The sequence below is a fragment of the Trichosurus vulpecula genome, chromosome 1, assembly GCF_011100635.1.
Source record: "Trichosurus vulpecula isolate mTriVul1 chromosome 1, mTriVul1.pri, whole genome shotgun sequence".
In the NCBI taxonomy this organism is placed as follows: domain Eukaryota; kingdom Metazoa; phylum Chordata; class Mammalia; order Diprotodontia; family Phalangeridae; genus Trichosurus; species Trichosurus vulpecula.
In genome coordinates, this window is record NC_050573.1 from 214260407 (window position 1) to 214284696 (window position 24290).

General features: G+C 35.7%; 1 protein-coding gene across 1 annotated transcript in view; it reads right to left on the reverse strand.

The window, feature by feature from the left end:
• Positions 1 to 24290, reverse strand: part of CCDC102B (coiled-coil domain containing 102B) — a 797015-nt gene that overhangs the window by 325348 nt on the left and 447377 nt on the right. Inside the window, exon 7 of the mRNA XM_036736648.1 lies at positions 8616 to 8786. Coding sequence (XP_036592543.1) covers positions 8616 to 8786 — 171 coding nt within the window. The remainder of the gene's footprint in view (positions 1 to 8615; positions 8787 to 24290) is intronic.

Consider the following 24290-nt stretch of genomic DNA (forward strand, 5'->3'; position numbering starts at 1 on the left):
GGTGCTGATGCTTAAACTGGGAAGAGCTAAAAAAGAGAAAGAAAATTATAGGCCAATTTCCCTAATGAATATTGATGCACTAATTTAAAATAAAATATTACAGAAGTGATTATAGCAATTTATCATGAGGATAATACGCTATGACCAGGATGAATTCATACCAGGAATACAGGGCTGGTTTGATATTTGGAAAACTATCAGCATAATTGACCATATCAATAACAAAACTAAATGAATTCATGATTATCTCAATAAATGTTGAAAAAGCTTTTACCAGAAAACAGCACCCATTCCTATTAAAAATATGAGAGAGCATAGGAATAAATTGAGTTTTCCTTAAACTTATAAACAGCATCCATCTAGAGCCATCAGCAAGCATTATATTGTAACAACAATGGGGCTAACAGTTACTGTGGGGGCATAAGACCAATAACACCAACACACAGGAGAGCTGCTAGCACAGGTTCTTTGATCTGCTTTTCTAAGGAAAGCAACTTTAAGGGGTTAACAATCTCACTCTAATTAAATATACATATATCATTCACTTTGTTCAAGGAAAAAAATCAGCACCTTGAACTTGCAGAGAAAATACAAACAGAAATTACAAACAGGAATTATAAACAGAGCAAAATAACACGAATCAACAGATAGGCTTCTGTCTGTCTGACCAAATCACAATACATATTTATCAGAGAGAAAAACAGCAACATCTCAGTTTTCAAAGCAGGAGGTGGGGAGGGGGAGTCCTTAATGGCTACCCAGAGTCTCTTCTGGCCAAACCACTCTTCCAAAACAAAACACCAACCTCAGATCATATATACACTTCTCATGGCCCTGGGACTTGGTGCCTACTTAGCAAAAGGGGGTGGGGCGTGGGGGCTTCTTGTTTTTTTGTTTGCTTGTTTTACAGGGGGAAGGCAGGGCAATTGAGGTTAATTGATTTGCCCAAGGTCACACAGCTAGTAAATATGTCAAGTGTCTGAGGCTGGATTTGAACTCAGGTACTCCTGACTCCAGGGCTAGTGCTCTACTCTCTGTGCCACCTAGCTGCCCCGCTTTCTTTTTTTTAATCAAGTCATCAAAGACTCTTGATTCAATTAAAGACTCCCAATTGAATCAAAGGCAGAACTCATTAAAGGCACTTGATTACCTCAGTACTGAGAAGCATTCCAGAACAAAAGACAGTAAAAAATCTCACTTTGCTTTCAATAACATTTGAAAGGCAAGACTCATCAAAGATACTTGACTGCCTTAGTGCTGAGAAGCAGTCCTGAAGGAAAAACAAAGAGAAAAAGTCCCATCCTACTTGTCATCACATATATGTAATGGGGATAAGCTAGAAGCATTCCTAATAAGATAAAGAGTTACACAAGGATGACAATCATCACCACTGTTTTTCAGTATTGTACTAGAAGTGTTAGCTTTGGCCGTAAGAGATGAAAAAGAAATTGAAGAAATTACAATAGGCAAAGAAGAAACAGAGCTATCACTCTTTGCAGATAATATGATGGTATTCTTTTTTAAAAAAAACTACTTGAAATAATTAACAACTATAGAAAACTTGCAGGATGTAAAATAAACCCTCATAAATTGACAGCATTTCTCTGTATTACTAATAAAGCCCAGCAATGCTCCCCCTCCATAAAAGGGTAAACAATTTAAGTTATATGTGTGCAATCATGGGCAACCTATTTCCCTATCAGTTATGTTGGGAAAGAAGAAATGGTTTGCCAAAAAAAATACAATTTGCAAAAGGAAACACACACACACAAATAAAGAAATTGAAAATAGTATGCTTCAGGGCAGCTAGGTGATGCAGTGAGTAGAGCACTGGCCCTGGAGTCAGGAGAACCTGAGTTCAAACCCGGCCTCAGACACTTGACACATGTACTAGCTGTGTGACCTTGGGCAAGTCACTTAACCCCAATTGCCCTGCCAAAAAAAAACCAAAAAAATGAACAAATGAAAATAGTATGCTTCAATCTGCATTCAGACCCCATCATGTCTTTCTTTGGTTGTGGATAGTATTTTCAATCAGGAGTCTTTTGGAATTGTCTTGGAACCTTGCATTGCTAAGAAGAGGTCAATCTATCAAAGTCAGTCATTGCACAATGTTGTTGTCACTGTGCACAATGTTCTCCTGGTTCTGCTCAGCAGAAGTTGATATAAGGTTTTTCTGAAGTTGGCCTGCTCATCATTCCTTATGGAACAATACTGTTCCATTGCATCCATGTATCACAGTTTATTTAGCCATTCCCCAATTGATGGGTATCCCCTCAATTTTCAATTCTTTGCCACCACAAAAAATATTTTTGGTCATGTAGGTCCCTTTCTCTATTTTATGATCTCTTTGGGATACAAATCATACAGTGGTTTCACTGGATCAAAGGGTGTACATAGTTTGATTGCCCTTTGGACATAGGAATATATATTTCAAACTGGAAAAAGACTCCAGAGATCAACTAATAGCAGGAGCAGTAGCACTAGCTAATAGAGGACAGAACTAAAAGTTTCAAACTGATTTTTAAGAGAATCATAAACCTAAGTTTGGAAACTCTTCTATCCTATTATAGAATAACAATAGATAAAATGTTTGAAGATAAAAGCTGAGTCAAGTAGATACAGTATGCAATCATATGTTAATCTATATATTTGTTTCATGTGGTATGGTCTTTTAGAGTTAAATATGTTTATTTTGTATTTAGATTTTTCCAGTCAAGAGGTAAATTAATCACTTAACAAAAATGCGTAATATTTCTGAATTCTCTAGACTCTCTCTGTAAGACAAAAAATTGGCTATACCATCCAATAAATAGTAACTAAAAACTACTGTATGTAAAACACTTGTGTTGGTAAGCAAAATTGGGCTCCTTAGCACTTAGTTCAATGAGTGCCATTGAATAGTTTGGCTTTTGTTCCCTTTGAGTAATTCATTGAGCCTTGCTAGGTGCTAAGCCCCAGGCCCAAACCCCTATTAGGTGTAAAACCTTAGTAAGTGTGGATTGGCAACTAAGGTGGGGCCCAAGGTGGGGCTAACTCCAGGGAGTGCCTAGTTTACATGTCTGTAAGAGCAGAGGCTTTTAGAACACATGGGTTTAAGTCCGCCTCTTTGTGACAATTCTAGGTCACGTGGGTGAGTCGCATGTGTGACTCACCCCTAATGCTGAGAAAGATATAAAAACCAGGGGTTGGCTTTTTGTTCTTGGGAGCTCCTCCTTACAGCAGTGGTGGCACATGACTCTGGGCCAGCCCTTTTTCTGAGCTCCCGGACTGAACCTAGATGTTGGTAACTATGAATTGTATTGGGTCTGTCTGTTGATATTTGTAATTTGTTTGTATTTTGTTCTGAAGTTCAGGGTGCTGGATTTTTCCCCTGAACTAAGTGAATGCTGTCTGTATGCTGGATTAAAGTAAATTTGTCAACACCTTCACCTTGCTTTCCTTAGTTAAGTAGATCAAAAGAACCTGTGCTGTTGGCAACTTTTTCGGTGCTGGCTGTGGGTGGATCTTATACCCCCACAGAAGCTGCTAGCTGTATTGCTGAAACAACACTGTACTAAGGCTTGGGTAATACTTGATGTTTAAATAAGAAATGACCCCTTCCTTCGTATAATTGAAAAACTACTGGTGATGACAATGGAAATCTAGGGACTAAGCAGCCAACTAGTCATATCTTGTTCCTAAAACACCAGAAAGGGAAATATAGTATTCTGCTTAACCAATATGATTCTCAAATGTGGTAATATGAAAATCCCATGGCTATATTAAGGGAGAATGGCATACAAAGGCTGTGAAACAGTAACTTTATAGAAGCTTCATCACTCAGCTCTACTTAAAATACCATGATAAATTATATTGGTCTTTAAATGGTTGTAAAGAAACTGGAGATTATCCATAGAAAAATGATAACACTGTTTAAAAGGAGCAGAAAAGCAGTGCTATAAAGATCCTGGAGAAGGGTAGGTGATTTAATTACTATCTTCAAAGGCATGAAATGATTGTGTAAAGAAGATGCTGAACAGCTAATCTCAGTATATATTGTATTATAGGGTAGGAAATGCACAAATTAATACAGCAGAAGATTCTGGTTGAGATAGCTCATTGGAGCAGTAAATAGAGCTCTGGAGTCAGAAATACCTGAATTCAGACATATACTAGTTATGTGATCCTAGAAACTTGACTTAAACTCCACTTGTCTCAGTTCCCTAATGTGTAAAATGAGGATAATGATATCACCTACCTACCAGGCTATTGTGAGGAAAAAATTAGATAATATTTGTAGAGTATTTTGCACACCTTAAAACTCTATAAAAATACAAGTAATTGGGTGTTGCTGGTGGTATATAATTAAAATGAACAAGTGATGGGGTAAGGAGGAAAGGCATAACAAGTCAACCAGAAACTGGAAGTCCGGAAACATTAAATTCACCTGGGTAAACCCTGGGTGCTCACCGTGTACTTTTCTTGTAAGTCACTATTTGTGGCTGTATTAGGAGTGGAAGGGGGTGTTGATGAAGGAAGGGGAATAAGTAAATGAAAAGTTAAGAGAAATTGCCTCCCATCCAACCCTCCTCCCTTGCAGTTTAAAGGCAAAGTGAGGGAAGGCATAGTACCACAAATTAAAATGGCAAAATAGTGAACCATCCAGAGCTCACTCACATCCAGAGCACCTGAAAAGGCTTTAGCTGGGGCCAGGGTCTCCCACTGCATCCTAGGCCATCTCCAGTCATCTTGACGAATAGCTGGTCACTGGACCCTGATGGTTCTGGAGGAGAAAGTGAGGCTGGTGCCTTGCACAGAATCCCTCATTCAAATCAAAATCAACCGCAAGTCATGCCATCATTTCCCTGATGTCATGGTCCTCTTCAAAAATGAAAGACAAACGCAATAGCCTACATTTTTAAAAGAGGCAGTGTTTGAGCCTCTCTACCCAGGGATTATAGTGGGCATACATGAATAAAAATAGACTATGAGAGGACAACATTTTATAAACTAGAGTGTATATTAGTGCTAACACCTATACAACCTCTTCCAACTCCAAGACTGCAGTAGGAAAGTCAACTAGTTACTCTGTCCAGGAGGGGAAAGCACCTCTTTCACACAAAGGATGAATCCTAGGACTGAAGGTAAAGCTATAAACAAACAGAAGAAATCTCCTACTATGAGGAAGAAGCACTCTGGGTGAAAAGAACCCCAAAACATAATACCAGAAGATAGAAACAATTCTGAAATAATTACAAGTAGAGCCTTAAAAGAACAAGAAGAAAAGAACATAGATTGACCATAAGGACTCCTTGAGTTGATAGAAGAAATGAAAGAACCAAAATAATAATGATAATAATAATAATTTAGAACACATGCAAAGAGAATAAACAGCTTAGAGTAAAAAAGGAATGGAAACTACTCAAAAGAAAATAGGCATTTGTTAAACTATTGTCTACCATGTGCTAAGCACTCTGCTGTTTTTAAAAATGCCTGATGTTATCCTCACAATAATCCTGGGGGTTTGAGAATGTCATTATCTCTATTTTGCATTTTAGTAAACAGAGGTAAACAGGTTAAATGACTTGTCAAATGTCCCACAACTATCAAGTTTGTGAGGCCACATTTGATCTCAGATCTGTGTGACTCCAGAGCCAGCATTCTATTCACTTTGCCACCTAGCTGTTCAATTTAAGGGAAAAAAGAAAAAAAAAATAATGTAACAAAGAGAACTTAGTGAAACAATCAGGAAAAAAGAAATATAAGAACAAAATCAAAAGACTGAAAAATTAGATGAAAAACTGGGCAAGGAAAAATATATTGATAATCATGGGGCTCCATGAAAATCATGACAAAACAAAAACCCTGCAATTGCTATTTCCCAGAAGTCATAAAAGAAACCAAAGAAATTTTAGAAGCAGAGAAATATAAAAATATAAATAATGTATTGTTGTTGTTTCTCCTTCATTCTCAAAGAGAACAATTACATCAGGAAGGTCATGTCATGACTTGTAAGTGAATTGGATTTCAGTGAGTCAGGGCTGTACAAGGTCACCAACATTCTCTCCTCCAAAGCCATTCAGATCCACTGGCAAGAAATAGATCAGGCCAACTGGAAATGGCCCCAGATATAGTGGGAGACCTTGGCCATTTTAAGTTAAGGTCTTTCTCAGGTCTCAGTTTGCCTGAGACAATGCCCATTTAGTGATTAAGACTACATAAGAAATGAGCCCCAAAATGGCCTCTTTTACCTAGTCAAAAAAAATCAATCTGGGAGGGGAAGACCTTCAAGATTATCGACCAAAATAGAAGTGATTGCTACTTACACTCATGCTGAGTCATCAAGTCTAAATAATGACCATGTGAGGCTTGGCCTGGGACCTGTTGGCTATCTCCAGTCATCCTGATCTATATCTTGCCACTGGACCCAGATGGCCCTGGAGGTAAGAGCAAGGCTGGTGACCTTGCATAGCCCTGCCTCACTGAAATCCTATTTACTTGCAAGTCATGACATCACCTTCCTGATGTCATTGATCTTCTTTGAGGATGAAGGACAAACAACAATCTGGGAGTAGGAGTAGTTGCCCCACTGGGGAGCCAACTGGCCAGTTCCAGTTGGACATGCTCACTCCTTCCTTCCTTCCTTTTCTTCTTCCCTCTCCCTCCCTTCCCCTTCCTCTCCTCCTTCTTCTCCCTCTGTCCACATAGGGAATCATGGCCTTACCCATGGGTGCTCTGCCCAAAGGAATATAAATTTGATCATGGAAACCTCACAAGTATAAATTTCCCTTAAAAAAATTAAGATCATATGGCCTGGAAATATTATTTTCGGTAGGGGTGGGGAAGGGGCTCTCACATTGAAATTTTAAACAAATCTCCTTCTGTAAAGTTCTCTGTATTGTCTGTGACTACACTTAACTAGAACAGGCCAGCTATGCTCCATTTGCCAGACATCACCTCATGCTGCAGCTGCCTTCTCTAGTCCTATAGCCCTCTTCTCCCATTGTTGAATTCCCAGCAGAACCTAGATTTTGGGGAAGGGCTCAGATTAACTATCCTTCATTCCCTATGCTTCATTATAATTGCTCACCTCCCACCATCATCCATCATCTTTATGTGCTGTCATCCCTCAACAAGCTGTGAGATCCTCGAGGGAAGGAATTGTCTTTCTTTTTCTCTGAATTCATATCTCCATCATTTAGCAAGTACATGGAATATAGTGTTTAATAATTTTTTTTTTACTAACTTTACCTAAATTTTCTGGTCCTTAACATCATGAATTATGGTTTTAATTAGAATATATCAATATAGGTTTTTTGTATATAAGTCAATCCAATTCAACAAGTACTTATGAAGTACCTAGAGGCACTGAGTGGGTAAACGACTTGCAAGGGGTCACACATCCAGTATTTATCAGAATCAGGACTTGAACCCAACTCTTTCTGATTCTAAAATTAACTATTGACCCACTATCCCATGATACCCTCTAGGAGTTGAACAGGGGAAAAATTAGTCACTATCTTCAAGGAGTTTAAATTACACTTAATGAAGAATAGTATTGCACAATGTAGAGAATGATGGAGGCAAAAGAGACATCTTGAGAAAGGGCTCTAGGAAATGTTGAGGAGGAAGGAAGCAATTTCAGCTGTGAAATATGTTTCTAGCTAGGGAAATCTGTGAAGGTTTCATGGAGGAGGTGGCACCAAACCTGAGTCTTGAAGGAATGGAATGACTTTAAAAAAGAAGAGATGCCATGGGTTACATTATAGTCATAGAATACAAAATAAGCTAGTTCATGGAGACAGTATGCTGAATTTGGGGAACAGCCATAGTGTGTGAAGAGTAATATGAAATGTAGTTGGAAAATTTATATCCATATTGCTATGTACCTGAAATACCAGCCTGAGAATTGTGGTTTTTATCCTAGAGGAAACAAATAGCTTTTGAAAAGTTGCTCTTGTTGCTATAGGGGTGGTTTGTGGTTAACAGAGAGGAGGCATGGACTTCATTCTATAGCAAGTCTACTTTTTGTAGCCATATGAAAGATGTACTAGAGAGGAATGAAAATGGTGTCAGACAGACTAGTCAGAATGCTAATAATTTTCTAAAAGAAAATTAAGAAAGTCTCCATATTAATAATGCACTAACTTAAGTGCTCTAAGAAGATGATGCATTGAATCATATACAATATAACAAGATCATAAAACTGTATTTTTAAACTTCTTTTTCACAGAAAAAAATATGTGGAATTGTTGGTATTAGAATGTAGTCATTCATTCTCTTTGATGTCTTTGCCCAAACGCATTAAATAATTCTCTAAAAATTCACGATAGCCATATAAAGACAAAATAAGTACATTAACTTCTTATCATTATCAAGAACTCTAGAACATATGACAGATTCCCCAATCATCACAAAGATATACAGAATAATCAAATACTCTCCTTCACTGTTTTTTTTATCCTGTGACTCCAATTTCAATTTCAGTCCCTGAGCTTTGAATATTCTTATTCCAAATGATTAGCACAAATTCAAGAATATGATCCTGTTAATTTACAAAGAGAGTAATTGTTTATCTATTACATAAAGTATAAACCAGAAATGGATCCTCCACTAAATGAGTTAAAAAATACCTCATCTTCTGCATGGCTGAGGCTCTTTTTTAGGTCTTCCACTCGAAATCTCAGTTTCTTTACTTCTGCCTCATGGTGATCCACTCTGTTGTTTGCATGAATCAGTTCTGCCATTTTCTCTTGATACTGTTTGTTTAGTTTGCAGTAGGCCTGTTGAAGTTCAGCCAGCTCCTTTAAAAAGAAAATACAGATTCTATTAATCATAATAATTGACATAACATAGTATGAGATATAGTGCTTTGCAAAATTTAAAGTGAAATGTAAATACTATTATTACCATTATTAAAATAGCAGCATTATTAATCAATAGATAAACAATTGAAAGCAATCAATAACATTTATTAAGCCAGGTGCCATGCTATCAAAATCACAATTTTGAATCTGGAGTCCAACCATCTGCTTGACTGCTTATTACCTCTAAATTAGGCCTCAGCTTTCTCATCTGCAAAATGAAAAGCTAGAACTATATAATTTATAAATTTCTTTCCAGTGGTAAACCTATGAAAAATACAGAAATAAAATCAGATTCATGGAAATTTGTATTGCCATAATTGGCCTGTGTCTCCAAAGTGTTTTCTACTCCAGAGACCAAATTAGCAAAAATTAACAAGCTCTGCCTTTATATACTGGCAACTAGGTGGCTGGTGTAGGGGTGAGGGAGAGTACTGTGCCCATCCCTACCCCACAAGCACCACAGATTGGCCGACTGCCTTCCCTGCCAGAAGATTGGAAGATTCTGAAATCAGCCACCATGTCCCTCTTTTCTGTGCCTACATGGCTTGAATACCTATCAGCTGGACAATGTGGATAAACCAATACAGCTGAGATTAGTGGCAGACAAGGGTTGGTTGGTGTTACAGGCTGCTGTAGGTATCTTTCCTTCCCCCACTCACTATAGCAAACCCAGTATTAGCCTTGTCCACTACCTAATGTTCTCTACCTTACTTTTGCACTATGCCCACTAGACTCTCTTCTATTATGGTGGTGGAAATATTGTATCTAGAGAACTAAATTGAAATGTAATTTGGCAATTTGTTGTCAAGACTTTAAGCAGGTCTCCTCTCTGGGCCTCAGTTTCTTCAACTATAAAGTGTGTATGTTGGACCAGATGAGTTTCAAATTCATTGAAACCTAGCTTTAAGATATAAAATTCTTGACATTCTCTTTAAGGCTAATTGTTCCTTATCTCATACAATTCACCATTATAGACTGGGGGATAAGGTGCCAGATTCTTTGCTCTTCAAAGACACTTTCCAACCATCCCTCTGCCACCATTACTCAGCAACTCCAACCTTCCTTAGAGAATGACAAGCATGGTGCCAAGGCAGTTCCAAGCTGCAGTTCTTATGATGAACTTTGCTATCAGGAGTTGAGCTATGAGTTGCCAAGCCTATAGCTCCCTATGATCAAAGTACCAAAGAGGAACCCTAAAGAGCTCGGGGAACAGTGATTAAATGAGGGAATATCAAGGAGCCAGGCAACGAACATTCAAGAATGAGAAATTGTCAGTAAGAATGACTTAGCAATTCCTCAGTCTTCTAAAAGTAGAGATCCACTGCCATTTTAGCTCCCTTGCTCATCCATTCCTCAACTAAGAAGAGGATGAAGGGAAGAAAATCAAGCCGTTTCTTCTTTCCCTTCTCCACTAGAAATTCAGATTACAATACTATTATGTCTTTAAATGATATTGTTTTGTTTCCATAATGTTGGAGTAATATATATATATATATATATATATATATATATATATATATATATATATACACACACACACACACACACATACATACACACTTATATATATATATACATATATATGTATATATATATATTAAAATCCAGATACTTATTTGAATCTGAGACAAGTTTGTTCATTTAAAGGAAAGGGTGGAGTTGAGAAAGGAAGGAGAACTGTCCTGGGAGTGAAAAAGGATTGAAATTACTGAAAGATTCATAGTGGTAAATTGAATCTGCGGCAGCAATCTGGCAGTGGGGCCCAAATCATATCTTTGCAGAAGCATGAGAATTCATCAGGATAAATAATATTTTGTATATGGTTTCATTATGTAACTGCAATGTTTTATTTTTTGGGTTTTCTGTCTTTGTGGGGAGAGTTCTACTGACACTAAACTGATACAGAAGTCTAACCTTCAATAGGTCAAAGCAGTTTGAGAGGGTTATTAATTATTAACATTAATTACAATATCTCTGTCAGATGAATGCTGGATTTCCTCTGTAAACAAGGATCTCATTGCTCTCTCTGGGCACATATTCATTTTTGTGGCTTTTAAGAACCATATTAGAGGAATAGTACAAAAGTTACAGCTCTTTAAAAGCACATTTCAAATTATTGCTAGAGACACTGCAGCTGCTATTGGTATAGGAAATGAAGCATTCAAGGATCATTCAAACTCACAACGAAATAGGATTAGTCACACTGAAAAGGAAAGTGGTATTTGTTGAATGCAAGAAACTAAACTGAACAACAATAAAAACAAGAACTGAAAATCTATTGCTGAAAAAAAAAAAAGGAAACTAAGACCTTCACATGAACTTTGCAACTGGAACAGTTATTACTGTTTCTGCCTCAGTGCTATGAATGATTCCCAAATTCAAAGGGACAATGAGAACATCAGGCAAAATCATAGCCACTTACTATCGCTATGAAAAAAAAATACATGGCATAGAGTAGTCAATATAAATATGGGACTACTGAAGATTGGGGGGAAGCAATTTTCATTGATGAAATTCAATTCAACAGAAAATTCAACAGAATTTTAATTTTACAGAATTAATTAATTCAACAGAATTAATTCAACAGAAAATCAAAACCATTTTCAGACTGTTGAGATATGTCTATGAGATCTAGTCTGGCAATCTTCATTATGCTATATACATCCTCCCCCAATCCCCAAAACATATTGTCTTGTTTATTATCTGGAAATCTTCATCCGTAGAGAGAAGGATAAATACTAATAAATTGGATTATGCCAGAATCATGAAAACAAGTGGAGATAAAATGTTACTGCATGATTTTGAACCAAGCCACATCACACAAAAAGCTAAAAAATTTATTCAACAGATTCAAATAAATAAGCTTTTATGGCCTAAGAACTCACCTCACTTAAACACAATTGAAAACCTATGCAGTATATTCAAGGCCTGACTTAGAAAAACTGGATTCTTTGAGAAGTTTGCTTTCGTGATGAAGAATTTTTTTAAATGAGTCAAAATTTTGTAAATTCAATTCAAATCATGTAAAGAAGTTAAGCAAAACTCAATTAGAAATGGGAGAGCCACTGAATTGTAAATAAAGATCCCTGAAGGCCACAGGTTTTAAAATGTACTATTATTGATGTTTTGTTGTATTTTCACTTATTTTGTTAAATATTTGCTAACTGCATTTTAATCTGGTCCTGAATTGACTCAGGAGTGTTATAGACCATGAATTTGACATTTCTGATGTAAAGTAAGTGCAGCAAAGGGAGGACATATTGCATATTAAAGTTCACTATTTTTTAAGATGTAAAAAAGCAAAAAGTCTAACTATACAATTTGATCAACTAAATTCATCTATTTTATATCTATTACTGTATCTATAATATCTATTACTGTAACTAAGATGTGTATTTTGAGAAGGCAATATAGAAAAATGTGGGGAGCTAGATTCCCCTCAGACATGAGCCAATAAAATGAACCCCAAGGAAGCAAGGGTGGTCGTTTTATTCTTCCTGTTATTAATTCACTGGTTTTACAGAGATAAAATCTATGGTGATTTAAATGGAGCCTCTTTACTATGCCTTTAAACCCAAATCACTCGTGTCTTTGGCCAATGCTAGGTCCCACATCAAGCTTCACTGGCTCATTGTTTAGATTTTAATGGCTCAGAGTGAGTGCAAATCACAATTGTTTCTTTTCTGGCCAAAAACTCTGAAGGTCTTCCCCTCCCAGATTGATTCATTTGTGAAAGCACACCAGGCCAATTTTGTCTCAGTTCTTACCTAGCCTTTAATTATTGAATGGGTGTTGCCTCCGACAAACTGAGACCCGGGAAAGACCTTACCTTCCTGCATGAAACCTTCCCAGTCTTTCTAACCTATGTCTTGCCACTGGACTCAGATAACTCTGGAGGAGAGAGTGAAGCTAATGACTTTGCACAGCTCTGCCTCATTTCGATCCAATTCTCTTGCAAGTCAAAACATCACCCTCTTGATGTCTTCGGTCCTCTTCAAGAAGAAAGAACTAACAACAACAGCAATTCACTGGGTTTGAAAAGTAAGTCATACTGTGAAGGGAACCTTAGTGATTAAAGAACAAGGTACCCTAGGAAAGGAGAGGAGGTGGAGGTAAGGAAAGCCACAACTCATACAGGCATGAGTTCTTCCCCTGCCAAAGCAATAGAGAGATTAAAAGTTCAATTTGCCTCGCTTTTCAGTATCACCTGGACTTTCAAGTCGTAGAGTACTTTATATACCCTATCTCTTTTGATCCTCATAACAACATTGCCAGATAAAAGATGTTTTTATCCCTATCTTACAGATCAGAAAACTGTTCTAAGTAATTTGCATTAAACTCAGATAGCTAATACATATCTAAAGTAGAATTTAAACTATAGATGTGATTCACTGGGTATTGAAATTGACTTATATATTTTAGTTTTCCAGCTTTGTAAGCCAGGGATATCAAAACATTATCCTGCAGTCATAGTAGGTTGCTTCCAGCCTTCCAGGATAAATCACAAAGCCCTTCTGGCCTTTTCTTCAGACAAATACATGATGAAATTAGGAAGTAAGTGGAGATAGAATTTAAATTGCTAGTGGGCAGGGATTATTGTATTTTTTGTCTTTATATCCATAGCTCCCAGCACAGTGCCTGACACCCGGTATATAATAAATGTTTGTTGATGATTGATAAAAAAGAAACAAATTCATATCTCTGTGGTATGAATGAATGAATGTCATAAACTTAATGTCAACATAAAATTTGAGCTTGAGGACTTCATTCTAATAAGATGTATTAATCAATAAAGTATCTATCTATAGTAAATGAGTCTCAGTGTTGTGCACATAATAGGCATTGAATAAATGTTTGTGGAGTGAATATTTGTTAAACAGAAGAACATTCTATGACTACTGGAGGAAATGCTAGTTCATTTCATGTGATGACACTTTAAGATATGCCAAGAACATTTCTTCAGATTCATTGAAAAATACTGTCAAAGGACTTTAAATAGCATATTATTAAAGAATAGAGCTATTTACAAGGACTGTCAACATGCCTGCAGATGTCATTTCATGGAAGAGGAAACAAAGACGAAAGGGAAGAAAATGAATCTACATCCTGAATGTCTTAATTGGGAAAAGAAATCTGGACTGGGTCTTGTTTTCCCCTGCCAATTCCTATTTCAGTAAAGAATATTCTTGCATGACTCATTATACTTTTTTTTCCTTACCTCCTCTGAACTGAAGTAATAATCATCTATCACAAATCTTAAGAGTACACAGATCAAAATGAAGTAAAGTGAAACCCCAAAGAGCAAATTATCATATTTAAATGATGTTTTTAAAAATTTTCCATACAAAGTAATATGATAAATCTAACCTAGGCAAGAAAAACAGCAAGAAAAGTGGAGGGATTTTTTTTTATTAAACATTTTATTTAGTTAGGAAACTAAGTTAAATGGTTTGCATCTTTTTTTTTTACAGTTGATTGTGGTTAGTCATCTAGGTAAATTTATCTATCTTCCTTTATGAAGTAATGTGTCAAATTTTAATTGTAATGTGATATTTTCACAAAAAGAAATATGTACTAGCTAAACTGGTGTTACTGTGGAAACAGGTAAAATAATCCAAGACACATAATTAATATCAAGTTGTTTTTAAGAAATGAGGTAAAAGACATAATCAAATATGAATATGATCAGAAAAGTGGTTGGACTAGTGATACAGTGAGAATGAAGGATAACAGCTAGCTAGCTTGTTGCTGCTGTGATAAAAAACGTTATCTTAGGCTTGGGTAGACACCCTATGGAGAGGTTATGGAAGGACTTCTGAAAGAGTGGGATAGGATGACAAAATGTGGATGGATTTCCATCAGAACCATAGAGGGAATTCCCTCATTAAAGAGAATATAGTTCCACTGAAATGTTGAAGATCAGAAGGTCTCTTTGTAAATTCTATTCAGCATCAAGGAAAGATTTTGATAACAGTGGGGTGCCATTGCTGAAAAATTTATTTCAACCTAGCCAAAAAACAACATTTCTTCTTTGCAAATTACAATATCCAAATAATAATACTAATAAAGGCAACCTACTACTTGCTTTATCAAATCTATTACACTGTTGTTTAATATGATTGTCAATAACTCTGAAAAGCTATGCATTGATTTAAATTTGAACAAAATTGAAAATATTAAGGTTCCTAATTTGATAAAAACTGTTTTCATTTCCTTTTCTTTTTTTATTTGAATAGTTTAATAAAATTTTATGCCTATAAATGCTCAATTGCCACATTCTACTTGCAGGCATACAGTGTACAGAAAAGACACATTAACTGATTTTTTCTTAACCCCAAGTTTTTATATTATATCTTTAAAAATTCTATTTATTTTGCATCCAGTTATAATTTCTCTGTTCCATTTCTCCCTTGTGAATAAAAAAAAACTTAACTGTACATATTACACATTTTTGCATTCATCATGCCTGAAAATGTATATCATTCTCTCTTGCTTTCTCTGCATTTTTATTTCATTACTTATCTAGTAGGAGGTGAGGGAGATAGTTCTTCCTCAGTTTCCTGGACTCATGATTCGAGTTCTAAAATGTGTCAATGTTTTGCTCCGCCAATCCATATTTCAGTAAAGAATATTCTTCTTCTATTTTTTCATTCTTTATTTTTGTTTGACTGATTCTTGATAACTCATAGGGTTATTAGCTTCTAATTGCCTAATTCTAATTTTTAATGAACTGTTTTCTTTAATTAGATTTTGTACGTCCTTTTCCATTTGGCCCATTTTACTTTTTGAGAAGTTCTCTTCAGTGAGTTATTGTGTTGCCTTTTTCATTTGGCCAATTTTTCTTTTTAAGGAATTGTTTTCTTCAAATTCCAATTTGGCCAATTGTATTTTTTTAAGGACTTGTTTGCTACAATTTTTGTCCTTCCTTTTCTAAGCTATTGACTCTTACATACCTCTCATTTCTTTTCCCAATTTTTCTTCTGCTCCTATTATTTGACTTTTAAAATCCTTGTTGAGCTCTTCCAAGAAGGCTTTTTAGGCTTGAGACCAGTTCATATTCCCCTTTGAGGTTCCAGTTATGGGTATATTGGCAATGTTGTCCTGTTTGGAATTTGAGCCTTGATTCTCCCTGTCCCCATAATAAGGATCTATGGGCATTGTCAGTTTCTACTTTTTACTTATGGTGATTTCCTATTTCCTAGCTTTTGAAGTTGAGCTGTCCTGCTGGAGGACAGGGGGCACTGACCCAAGCTTCTTGTGCTAAGAACTCAGGACCTGTTCACTGGCCTTGTGTGCTGGATCCTGAGGTGCTGGTATCTGGAGGCTGTAGAAATCTGGCAGATTACTTCATGCTGAGCTGGGGTCAGCAACACTGGAGCTCTTGGTGTGGGTTCCCCTGCCTGTGCCGATGCACTCGAGTGTGTGGGGTGGGGGGTGTCCTAGTGTTGGCACTTGCCTGCTCCACCACCGTGGGGATCAGGATCTCCCACTTGTTTGCTGAGGTGGGGCTTGCCACTGGCTTGCTGGGATGCCTACCATCCTGTACTTCTCCCCCCTACCAGAGCCGGCGGAGCCTTTCCTGTTAATGCCCCAAGCTTCTCGGGGTACAAGACTGCTTCACTCATCTTTCTGCTGGCTCAGCTGTTCCACAGTTTTTCCTGGGGCAATGTTTTCTGGGCTTTCAGAGGTCGATAAGGGAGAGCAGGAGTCACTTCTCACTCTGCCATCTTGGCTCCCAGAAGTCGGCTTCTTCCCCCAGTAAAGAATATTCTTGCATGACTCATTAAACTATTTTAAGGAAGGACTTCTAGAAAAATGGTATAGGCTGACAAGAAATGGATGGATTCCTATCAGCAACATTAGAGGGAATTCCCTCATAAATGAGATCGCAGTTCTACTGATTATTGAAAATCAGAAGATTTTGTAAATTCTGTTCTATTCTAAAAGCAAGTTTTGCTCTATAATATTTTTGTTATTTTTACATCTAGGTCACTCTCTCTAACTTTGTGTCCCACTGAACTCAGGCCTGGGCCCCCTTGCCTTTTCCCTCTATTCTGCTTCACTTAGTGATCTCATCAGTTCCCGTGGATTTAATTATTATCTATTTGCTGATGTTCCAAATCTTCCTATTTTGCCCTAACCTTTCTTCTGACTTCCAATCTCTCAACTCCTACTGCCTTTCAGATATCTCAAATTGGATATTAAATAGATATCTTAAGCACAACATATTCAAAATTGAACTTAGTATCTTTCCCATTAAACATTATCTCCCTCCTGCCTTTCTTATCACTATAGAAGGCAATACCATCCTCCCAGTTCCTCAAACTCACACCTAGAAGTTATCCTGGATTCCTCATTATCTCTCATTCTCCATATCCAATCTGTTGCAAAGCCCTGTTGATTTCACATATGTGACATCTCCCAAATACATTCCTTCCTCTCCTCTTACACTGATACCACTTTGGTACTGGTCCCCATTACCTCATGCCTGACCTACAGCAATAGCCTACTGGTGGGTCTGCCTTTCTTATGTTCTTCAACAGTACAAACCATCCTCCATTCAGCTGCCAAAGTGATTTTCTTAAAGCAAAGGTGACAATTTCACCTCCCTATTCAATGAACTCCAGTGGCTCCCTGTCTAAGGAGCTCTTCAAAATCTAACTCCCTCCTTATTTCCAGTCTTCTTAAACTTTACTCCCCAATGTATTCTCTTTGATCCAAGAACACTAGCCTCCTACCTGTTCCAGGAATAAGACATTCCATCATGACTCTGGTCATTTTCTCTGGCCGTCCTTCACCTCTTCAATGTTCTCCCTACTTATCTCTGCTTCCTAGATTTCCTGGATTCCTTCAGCTTCCATTTAAAATTATATCTTCTGTAGGAAGCTCTTCCCATCTCTTAGTTGTAATATCTTATTTCTGTTGAATATTTCCCATTCATCATGTACATAGCTTGTTTGTACATGTGTGTTTTCTTTGGTTCTCCCACATTAGATTGTGAAGTCCTTGAAGGCAGGGATTGTTTTCTGCTTTTTATTCTACCCTCAGTACTCAAATCCTTATTGATTAACTGATCAAATAAAGTGATTCTTAGATTTGATTTTGCTCTGCACGAGATCATGAATTGATTTCTAGTTTCCTCTGAAATTTTCCATTTTGTCATTTCTTAGCGAAAGACAATTTTACATTACATTCATATACCACAATTTGCTTAGCCATTCCAATAGGAGAATAGCCCTTTAGTTCAATTTAGCTAATATAAAAAGAGCTGCTATAAATATTTGTTATAAATATAGATTCTTTTCTTCCTTTCTGATAGCCTTGGAGTATAGGCCGAATAGCGATTTAGCTGTGCCAAAGGTTATTCACACTTTGGGGAATTTCTGGGCATAGATCCAAATAGCTTTTCAGAATATCTGGAGAAATTTGCAACTTTGCCAGTGTGTTAGTGTGCTTATTTTTCCACAATTCCTCCAACATTTGTAGTTTTCCACTTTCATTATCTTTGTGATGTTGATGGGTATATGGAGGTTGCTTTAATTTGTGTTTCTCTAATTAGTGATTTAGAGCATTTTTTTTCAGGTGGCTGTTGATAACCTGTATTGCTTCCTCTAAAAACTACCTGTTTGTATCCTTTAAACATTTTTCCTTTAGGAAACAGCTTTTACTAATTTGATACATAGATATTTTGGATATTAAATATTTTTAGATATTCAAAGAAATCTGCTCGAAAGATATTTTCCCATTTATATTTCACTCCTAATTATGTCTACCTTAGATTTGTTCGTGAAAAAAAAAACAACAAACTTAGCTTTACATAAAAGTTGCCCATTTTATCATGTTCAATACTTCCTATCACTTGTTTAGTCTTGAAATCTTTCCTTATCCATAGATGCGAAAGGCAATTTATTCCTTGTTCTGCTAATTTCTTGATGAGGTGATCTTTTATATCTGAATCATATATCCACATAGAGTTTATCTTGGCATGGGTCATATGAAGTGTTCAGGGATAAGTAGAATCTCTGGTGTGAGGTCTTGCTGAGCCTTTTTCAGGGCTCCTCATCCACCTATGGAGTCCCTCTTTTACCTGTCTCTCACCTGTGGTTCCAAGAAGCTATTGCATGTGTAGTGGTCACACCCCAGTAAAACTGTCTCATAAGACAGACTAAACCAGGTTGAGGGTAATTTACAGGCCTCAAACTCATTAGTGAGTTAGGGGGATGTCTACTCCAATCAGGTGAAGACATTCTTTGGCAGAATGGGCAAATGAAAACAATCTGTTAGAACAGCCATGAAGGCACCTGAAGCAAGCACCGTGCAGCTCTTAGAGTTGGTCAGACATTGAAGATGCCAAGGTCTCCACTGCATCCCAGGCCATTGCCAATTGTCCTGACTTTTGTTTTTGTAATTGGATTTCAATGATTCTGGAAGAGTGAGTGAATGACAACTTTGTGCAACTCTGCCTCACTTAAATCTAATTCATGTGAGTCAAGACACCACCACATTATGTCATTGGTCCTCTTTGAAATAAAGATGAACAACATACTGGTGAATTATATGAGATGCTATATGAAATCTAATTTCTGCCTGAATTCTATCCATTTTTGCAGTAGTTTTTGTCATCTAATCTTACCACCAGTAGTTGAGTGGTTTTGGGTGTGTTGAACACTGCTCTATTGCAGCTAGGTGGCACAATGGATAGTGTCCATGTCAGTGGCCAGGACGATTTATCTTCCTAAGTTCAAAGCTGGCCTCAGACACTTCCTAGCTGTGTACCCTGGGTAACTCACTTAATCCTGTTTGCTTCAGTTTCCTCATCTGTTAAATGAACTGGAGAAGGAAATGGCAAACCACTTTAGTATCTTTGCCAGTAAAACCCCAAACGAGGTCATGAGGAGTCAGAGATGACTGAAATGACTGAACAACAACACAATCTTATTTTGTGTTTGCCTCTATATGTTATAGACCTAACCTAATCCAAAGATTAACATCTCCATTTTTCTAATTACTATCAAACTGTTTTAATGATTACTGAAATGTCGTACTGTTTGAGATCTGGTACTAATATAACATTTCCGTGTTGTTTTTTTTTTCTTCGTAATCCTTGAGTTTTTTGACTCCGTATGAATTTCATTATTATTTTTCTAACTTTATAAAATCTTTTAGTAGTTTGATTTGTACAGGATTAAATGACCAATGTTGGTAGTATTGTCATTTTAATTATTTTGACTTGGCCAACCCATGAGTAATTAATATCTCTCTGATTATTTAGGTCTATGTTTATTTCTATGAAGTGCTTTATTGCTGCATTTATATAGGTCCTGAGTTCATCCTGGTAAATGTATTTCTGAATATTTTATACTTTCTGTAGTTATTTTGAATGCAATTTCTCTTACTAAGCTCTTCCTACTGAGTTTTGTTGGTAATATATAAGAATTCTCAAAATTTATGAGCATTCATTGTATATTAAAAACATTTCTTAATTCATTATTATTTAATAGATTTTGGATTGACTGCAATGTTCCAAATAAATCATCATTTTCAATGTAAAATAATAATTTTGGTTTCTCCTTACCAGCACTCATTCTCTTAATTTCTCTTTTGTTGTCATTTAGGTACAGCTAATACTTCTGGCATTCTGTTAAATAGAAGTGATGATAATGGACATCATCTCTGTATGTATGACTTATTGGAAAGGCCTCTAAGTATTATCCATTACATATAATATTTGCTCTTAGATTTAAATAGCTATTATTTACTAAGTTAAGCAAATTCCATTTATTTATATACCTCTCCATTTAGTCCTATGTTTACAAGAGTTTTGTTTTTCCTACAAATGAGTGTTGGATTTTGTCAAAAGTATTTCTAGCATATATTGATATTATCTTACACTCTTGTTCTGTATAACATTAATAAGATTTGTTATATTTGCGGTCTTTATTATGTTGTACCAACCTTGCATTTCCGGGTATAAAACTTGTCATAGTGTACTTTTCCTCCTAGATTATCACAAACTATTTGCAAATATTTTATTGTGTTGTTGGTTTGTGGTTGTGATTGTTGATATTCATTATGTTCATTATGGACATTGGTTTGCAGTTTTTGTTGCTGTTGTTTTGTCTCTTGCTAGTTTGGAGATCAAGATCATATCTGTGTCATGAAAAAAATGTCTTATCATTACAAACCCTAATATTGGAATTCTTTTTTTTGAATGTCCAAGGGAAATAATTTATGAATCACTATGATCCTAGTGGTGTCCCCCCACCACACACACACACACACACACACACACACACACACACACACACACACACCTTTGGGAGTTTGTTTATGGCTTGCCCAATTTATTTTTCTGATATTTGGGTTAATTAAATAATCTATATCTTCTTTTGTTTATCAGAGTATTTATATTTTAAGCATTTGTATATTTTGCTCAAATTTCCATATTTATTGGCATGTAATTGGTGAATCGTTTCTGATAATTTCCTTTATTTCTTTTGTAATGTTGTGAGCTCTTTTTTTTTCACTTTTGACATGAACAATTTGATTTTCTTCTCTCTTAACACATAATTAGCTATTTATCTCATTAAGTTTAAAAAGAAAAGAGTTAATTTTATTTATAAATTCAGTGGTCATTAGCTTTTTCTTTTATTAAATTCCTCTTGAATTTTTACACTTTCTATTTTGCTACTAAAATTTTTGATTTATTGTTGCTTGAATTTTGTTTTGGTTGAGTACTAAATTCATTGATTTTTTTTCTTTTTTTAATTAAAAGATATAAAATTCCTCTGAAAAAATATTTTAGTTGCATCTCTGAAGTTTTTGTGTGTTATCTTTTTAATACATTTCTTTAAAGAATTTTTTTCTATATATTACTTTTTGATCTGTTATGGTAATTAAAACAGGACTTTTTTCTTTTCTCTTTTAGAATGCTAAGGTAATCAATTACCTATGATGAGTGAGTCTTTCCTTTCAAATGTAATGGCAAGCAAAGTGGACTTTTTGCTGTCTTTTATTTCTTTGATTGAATCAAGAGTCTTTGACATGCTTAAGAAACAAGAAAGCCTAGTTCACATAGGTTTGAGTCACATGGTTGTGATGCTTGAAGAAGGTGTTACATGGTTTTGGGTCACTTGGTTGTGATGTCCTTTGACTCTGAAGAAGTGAATATAAACTCAGAGGTTAGTGCTTTTGCCTTTGCAGACACACTCATTGAAAAAGTGTTGGTGACACACTCTAAGCAAGCCCTTGAAGCAGCCCCACCCCTCCACCCTCCACACCTGCTTTGAAAACCCAGATGTTGGTGCTTCTCTGGTAACTATGTATTGTTATGGATAGACTGGTTTGTGTTATTTGCTCTGTTTACATAATGTATGCTTGTAATTTCTGTTTGTGTTTTCTCTGAAGTTCACGGTGCTGGCTTTTCCCCCTTAACTAAGTGATTGATACATGTTTGTCTAATTAAAGTAATATTGTTAACCCTTTAAAGTTACTTGCCTTAGAAAAGCAGATCAAAGAATGTGTGCTAGCAGCGTTCCTATGTGCTTTTGTTGTTGGTCTTTCAACTCCACAACAGCTGCTAGCAACACTGTTGTTACATGATCCAGCAGAGGTTTAGAATTATGTTATTTAGTCTGCAATTATTTCAAAAATCTTTACTTATAATATTTTATTGGATTCATTTTATCATACTGTGACCATAAACAATTTGTCTATTATTTCTGCTTTAGTACATTTTTGGAGGGGCAATTAAACCTCCAAACTAGGTTAACTTTTGTAAATGTTCCATGTACAAGTAAGACATATAAAAATTATTTTATTCTTATTTATTAATCACCAGAGATCTATCATCTTTTATTTTTCTAAAGCTCTACTCAAATGCTTAAATTCTTTCTTCTTTACCTTTTGGTTGGACTTGACAAGGTCTGAATGAGGTACATTCACCAGCCTTTTGTTTTAATTTATTATAAATCTGTTTGTTTCAATTCTATTTTGTACCAACAACATATTGTTGGATTTGGTATACACACACATATACACACATATACATATACACACAATATACAAAGACATATATATTTGCATGCATATATGTGCATATATGCACATATGTGTATATATTCACATACACACATATGTGTATATATACATACATACAAGTATATATGTATATAAGTGTATATACATATACATATACATATACATATATATTTATATGCCTTTTGATCCCAAAACTTTACTCTTTCTTCTTTTCCTTTTTTCTCCCTTTCATGTTCCTCTCTCAACATTTGCTTTTGTTTTATTTCTTACTATTCCCTTGCCTAGCCTGCCCTCCTTCTTATGCCTCTCTTTTTCCCTCCCTCATCCTTGTCAGTAGCAATTTGAATTTTTTAATTTTTAAATTATGGAATGAAATATGCATTTCCATAACATAATGCTATTTTTTTAAAAAAGATAACCATGCATGAAACTGCTAATATACTATGGACAACTTGCTATTCCTTTCAAATAAATAACAAAATTATCATGTAAATTTCTTTCCTTTTTTTCTTCCCTCCCCATCCCCAGCTCTAGAGATGGATACCATTAGACATAAATAAGTGTGTGTGTGTGTGTGTGTGTGTGTGTGTGTGTGTGTAAAATTATTCTTTATATATCTCCATTTGTCAGTTCTTTCTCTGGATGCAGATAGTGTCTTTCTTCATATGTCCTTTGTAGTTAATTTGGCCATTTATAATAGTCAAAATAATTTATTTATTCAAAGTCTTTCTTAAAACAATATTGTTGTTACTATATACAATATCCTCTTAGTTCTGTTCATTTTATCTTCATTATTTCATGTAATTTTCCCCTATGTTCTTCTAATATCCTTGAGCTCATCATTTCTTATAGAACAGTAGCATTCCATTACAATCATATACCACACCTTATTCAGCCATTCCCCAATGGATGGGCATCCCTGCAATTTCCACTTCTTTGCCACCACAAAGAGAGCTGCTATAAATATTCTAGAACATATAGAAAACTGAGTCTAAGTGAAAGGGAATGAGGGCTGGATTTTATTAATCTCACATTTAATTTTTAATATTTCCAATTTAGAATTTAATTGGAGATTTATAATTTGTTCTTTTTCCATTTCTTAAAAATTTCATATCCAACTCATTTATCTGCTCTCTTTATTTTATTGATGTAAGCATTTAGAGATATAAGTATTTTTCTAATCCCTGCTTTTGCTGTATCCCACATGTTTTGATACATTGTCTCAACACCGTTACTCTCTTTAATGAAAGTATTGTTACTCTGATTTGTTCTTTAACCCACTTGTTCTTTAATATTAGGTTGTTTAGTCTCTAATAAGTTTTTAATATATGTTTCTTTGGTCCTTTATTAAACTAATTTTGTTGCATTATGACCTGAAAAGGATAGTTTTAATACTTATGT